Here is a 6,000-nt window from a genome sequence, read left to right on the forward strand (position 1 = left end):
AAGATACAGAAAAAAACAGAAATAAATATCACCACAACTAATCAGCAGAGTAAAAAAACATGGTTAGAAGCAAAAAGGCAGCCTTTAAAAATTCATAAAAGTCATATCCTGCAGAAAGGTATCTAGGGGGGGTATGGTGGATCACAAGCTAAATATGAGTAAACAATATAACACTATTGCAAAAAAATCAAACACAGTTCTGGGATGTAGCAGTAGGAGTGTGGTAAGCAAAACACATGAAGTAATTCTTCCACTCTACTCCACACTGATAAGGCCTCAGCTGGAGTATTGTGTCCAGTTCTGGGTGCCACATTTCAGGAAAGATGTGAACAAATTGGAGAAAGGCAGAGGAGAGCAACAAAAATGATTGAGGTCTAGAAAACATGACCTATGAGGGAAGATTGGAAAAATTGGGTTTGTTTAGTCTGGAGAAGAGAAGACTGAGAGGGAACGCAATAACATAAAATGTTATTACAAGGAAGAGGGTGAAAAATTGTTCTCCTTATCCTCTGATGATAGGGCAAGAAGCAATGGGCTTAAACTGCATTACCTAACTGTCAAGGTAGTTAAGCGCTGGAACAAATTGCCTAGGGAGGTTGTGGAATCTCCATTACTGGAGGTTTTTAAGAACAGGTTAGATAAACACCTGTCAGGATTTGTCTAGTTATTACTGAGTTGTGCCTTGAGTGCAGTGGACTGGACTAGATGACCTACTGAGGTCCCTTCCCATCCTGCACTTATGATTCTATGAAATATGAAATTGCACACCTACTAAGTAGGGTATGTAATCTATCACGTAAATCAGGCTCTGTGTCAGAAGGCTGGAGAATAGCTGATGTAATGGTGATTTTAAAAAAAAAAAAGGCTTACTGGCTTACTTATTGCCAAGATTGCCTCTGCAGCCTTACTTCAGTACCATCAAACTGGTTGAGACTGTGGTAAAGAACAAAATTATTAGATACATAGATAAACATGATATGGTGGCGAAGAGTCAAGGTGGCTTTTGTAAAGAGAAATCATACCTCACCAATCTGTTAGAATTCTTTGAAGGTGTCAACAAGCATGTGGCCAAGAGTGATCCAGTGGATATAGTATATTTGGACTTTCAGAAAGCCTTTTTGACAAGGTGCTTCACCAAAGGCTCTTAAACAAAGCAAGCAATCATGGGATAATATGGCTGCTCTTCTCATAGATCAGCAACTGGTTAAAGAATAGGAAACAAAGAGTAGGAATAAGTAGTCAGTCTTTACAATGGAGAGAGGTTAATAGTGCGCCCTCCCCTCCCCCACCACCACTACCACCAAGGTGAGTTGGCAAAATTTACAAACAGTGCAAAATTACTCAAGATAGTTAAGTCCAAAACTGACAGTGAAGAGTTACAAAGGGATTTCACGAAACTGAGTGGCTTGGCAACAAAATAGTGTGTTAAGTGCAGAGTGTACTGCACATCGGAAAAAATAATCCCAACTATATATACAAAATGATGGTATCTAAATGAGCTGTTACCACTCAAGAAAGAAATCTTGGAGTCCTTGTGGATAGTTGTCTGAAAACATCTGTGCAGCAGCAATCAAAAAAGCTTACAGAACATTAGGAACCACTAGGAAAGGGATAGTAATATAACAGAAAATACACCTCTACCTCAATATAACGCTGTCCTCGGGAGTCAAAAAATCTTACTGCGTTATAGGTGAAACTGTATTATATGGAACTTGATTTGATCCGCCGAAGCACGCGACGCCCCCTTCCCCCCCAGAGAGCTGCTTTACCGCATTATATCTGAATTTGTGTTGTATCGGGTGGCATTATAACGGGGTAGAGGTGTATCATAATGCCACTATATAAATCCATGATACAACTGCACTTTGAATACTGTGTGCAGTTCTGGTCACCCCAGGTCAAAAAAAAAAAAAAAAATTGGAAAAAGTACAGAGAAGGCAACAAAAATGATGAAGGGTGTAGAACAGCTTTCATTTGAGGAAAAGACTTGGACTGTTCGGCTTAGAAGAGAGATGACTGTTAGCCAAGATGGTCAGGGATGCCACCCCATACACCAGGTGTACTTAAACCTCCAACTGCCTGAAGCAGAGACTGGACATTGGGATAAGTTACTTAAAATTGAGCTTTTCTTTTCATTCCCTCCAAAGCATGTTGCACTGGCCACTTTCAGGAGGCAGGATACTGGTCTAGATGAACCATTGGTCTGACCCAGTATGACTGTTCTGTTGTTCTAACTAATATTTATTTATAAGGATTTTTTTACACTTCTCTCTAATAGCACTGTACTGCACTGTATATTAAAATCAATAAAACTAATAGTTGCAGTTCACTCAGTAAGGACAAGAAAACAAGTTGTCACATTCGCTCTTCTTGTCCTTATGCACAAGAAAAAAATGGGGGTATTTTTGGGTTCCCAGCCCTTCATGATAATGTTTGAACTACCACAACCACCCCCAGTCCCCTGTCCATGTCCAATGTTACAAGTACACAGCTGTTCCTTTTTACGTTGTGGTACTACAAGATGGGTTAACTCTGTGTTGTTACAGTATGTCTAAAGGGTTTATGCTGCTACACGTTACTGTAGTATATGAACACCTGATTCTTTTGTATTTTCCAGAGCTCTCTGACTGTAAGATGCTTAGTACAAAATAAATGTAAATAAGCTAATGCGGTGTAATGACGTTTAGCTAACAAAATGCAAATATAGTAAAAACGAATTCCAGATACCATACTACGTGCTTTTCAAATTCTTGATATTCTGTGGATCTAAAATATTTTTCTAGTTTGTTAAAATTATTGTACATCTTTGTGTGCATTTCAAAATAATGCTGCAGAAATTGTCCCTATTCAGGACAACATTTATTCATGTGTTTTCCTGAATCAAAACCAGCATAACTGCAGCATGAATGAGATGTTTCCAACATACCCAAGCAATAGAAACTGTACTTTTGTATTTAAAAACTTAAAAAAAAAAAAAAAGTTTGCCATAGTCTGCAGTTTGGAAATGAATGGGACAGAGCTCCCTATCTGCACTACTGTTACAAATTATGAAAAATATATAAGAAAGGGTAAAAAATAATTTGTGTGTTTTAAAATTGAAAGATGAACTTCATATTACCTGCCCTTACTTGCTAAGACCAGTCCTCTAATCCCAGTAATAATACCTGGATCCTATATAGCACTTTTCATCAACAGATGTCAAAGTGCTTCACGCTTCATTCTCAATGTCACATCAGGTTTCATTCATATTAAACTACTTTTATGGACATCTAACTTATAGAGATACATAGGATTTGACAAACCATATTGGATTGTTGGTTCATTGAGTCTGGTATCCTAACTGGCAGTGGCCAATATCTGACATCCAGAGGAAATGTTAACGACCCTTTCTGTCTCTTTTCTTCAGACCCTGTCCTCCCTCCAGCTCCTGATACACAAACAGTTGTGCAGTGCTGTATGATAAGGGGGACAGAATTCTACCCTGACCCCTGCAGATATATTGTATCTATGTTCTCTTTTACAGATATCAGGAATATATACAGTGTGGGAGAGAGAGATCTTTCCTGTTTTACTAGGGCATATTTGGAAATGACTGATTCTGATCTCAGAATAATCTATTGCAATCAGATTAAAAACTAGCCTGATTACTGCTCTCTTTATGATGTCGTATTTACAGTTTATATCAATAAATAATATCCTCCTTTATATTGAAAATAATAGAACAAAAAGAAAGAAACTAACAGAAAGAGGCAGAGTGGAAAATATGGAGTAAGATGGCAGGCCGCCTGATTTAGCCAACTCTCATGTTAATTCTGCCTTTTTATTTCAAAATGCCTTGAAAGCTTTTAAAATGAACTTCTACATTGCAGGATGAATTTGACCCCTTCAAGAGCACTGCTACTTCCAGAAGAAAGCACAGATGATTCTGGATTCATTATATAAAATCACACTGCACAAATGCCCAGGTCTTGTGATGGAATCGGAAAACAATATGCAAGGTTTTAGATAGTGTTTTACTCTAAACTCTTTTTTGCCTTAATGTTTCAATTCTTTTGTGAAAGATTAACTCTCAGTGGTACTGTGTATGCAATATAACTTGACGTATATGTTGGGTTACTAGATGTAAATACCAGTGACTAATAGTAAAAACTTTGAGAAATATTCCGTAGGATAATTTGAAAATTTTTCCTTCTGTAAAACTTCTAAAAGGTTCTTTTAATCTCTGGGGACGTATATAAAAGAATTCTTCCTTCTATAAAATTTCTCACTGGGTTTTAAATTTTATAGAGGAATAAATTAAAGCAATATGCATGAATGGATAAGTTAACGTATTTTTCAGGCCTAACGAACATTGCATTTATCTGCAGTTTGGTATGGTTAGCAGAAAAACTCAAGGACCCAAAGATGCAACTTTCAGTATTAAAACTATTAATGCCCAGAAAGGGTCTGCTGTTACTGTCTTTTATAAAAATGTACAGAAGTGTACAGAAATGTACAGCAGTGGCATTTTGCCTGCAATTCTAGAAAATGGCTTTAGGTTAAGTTGGTTTGCATATTTCTATCACTCAAGTGAGACTTCTAGGATAGAACCCTGCAGCTATGCAAGTAAAACTTTCAGAAGTTGGCATGAGTCTTACCTACATAAAAAAATATGGAATTGGGCCAGTAATGGATGAGACACTGCCTCTGTTTATTTGTGCAAATGACACGTTTCATAGGGTTTTTTTGGTTTTTTTTCCTGTTTTCAGTATTCCCACTGAAACAACACTAATTCAGTAATGCATTCAGTAATGCTTGAATGATTTGTGTCCAAAGTGAGAACAGAAAAACATAATCAAAATAGGAATTACAGCAGTTGTTATTTTAAAAAGTCAAGATTTCCCCACGCTTGGTGCCAGCTGAGACCACAGCTATACCCTTCAGTAGGTTCATCCTGAGAGCTAGGACAGTTTGGGGCTTAACTGCAAGATCTCTCGGTGGGCTGTGTGGCCTGTTTGGTCTCCCTGACTGACTGCCTCTGGGATGTTGAAGAAGCACTACGCTACATACAACAGTTGGGTGGGAAAGTGCAGAAGCATGAACTATTCCTGGAGCAAGATGGAGTTTGGCAGCTGTGTGGCCATGGTTCTGGCCTATCATGGCCACCCGGGGGTCTGCATTCACTTTTGCTGTTGTGAACCCAAACGAGCCATAGAGGCTCTAAGAACTCTGTGGAAGTTGTCAGATCCAGGACTTGTCCCTCAAGGTATTTAATAATTGGTGGTAGTTTTGAAAGCAATCTGTTCCCTTATGGTATCAGAACATGCTTATTCTGGCAATGTTGGCAATGGCCTGACTCTTCTCCTGCCTCTTCACCCACGGCTATTTTTGCTATGCATAGACTTGCTGCTATAAGCTTCTCTGTAAAGGGGGACTATTTATGTTTTGTGCTAGAAGCCAAAAATATGCCAGACTGCCATCAATCTCACTAGTAAGAAAAGTTACCTTATGTAGTTCCTGTCATAAAAACCCCATATAATGTTATGTGAACAATGGATGTAAGTTATATGGCACTGTGTATTTTGCATTGAATCTGAAGGATTTAAATGTAAAATCATAGCTCTTTTTTATATGTTGCTAGCTAAATAAAATTTTGTACTGAAAATAAATTAACAAGTCTCCTAATTATTAAAAAAAAATCATTATAGTGCTTGTTTGAGGGGAGTTTTTTTAATGTCCCAGTCACACAGGTTACAAGGAGCCAATCCTGCATTTTCTTTTTAGATATTTTTTCCATTTTCTGTGTGAAATCTAATGTTTCCCATGTCTTTTCCTGTTATCCCTTTTACATGGTCTCCCATTTAGCTCTCAGATTTATAGTACAGTTGTATTCACTATTTCTAGATTAATTGCCACAGTTCTCAAATATAACTATAAAACTCAAAGGTATTACATTTTTTACACTACAGAGAAGTAAAATAACCGCCTTATATATAAACATAACTAGCTTTATATTTAAAC

The 6,000-nt window shown here is 37.5% G+C and overlaps 1 protein-coding gene across 1 annotated transcript in view; it reads left to right on the top strand.

The window, feature by feature from the left end:
* MRE11 (MRE11 homolog, double strand break repair nuclease) overlaps positions 1-5,648 on the top strand; it is a 45,908-nt gene extending 40,260 nt beyond the window's left edge. The window contains exon 20 of the mRNA XM_045019715.1: positions 3,870-5,648. Coding sequence (XP_044875650.1) covers positions 3,870-3,923 — 54 coding nt within the window. The 3' untranslated portion in view covers positions 3,924-5,648. The remainder of the gene's footprint in view (positions 1-3,869) is intronic.
* Positions 5,649-6,000: the final 352 nt, after the last annotated feature.

This window comes from Mauremys mutica, chromosome 1 (assembly GCF_020497125.1).
Source record: "Mauremys mutica isolate MM-2020 ecotype Southern chromosome 1, ASM2049712v1, whole genome shotgun sequence".
NCBI classification, from domain to species: Eukaryota; Metazoa; Chordata; order Testudines; family Geoemydidae; genus Mauremys; species Mauremys mutica.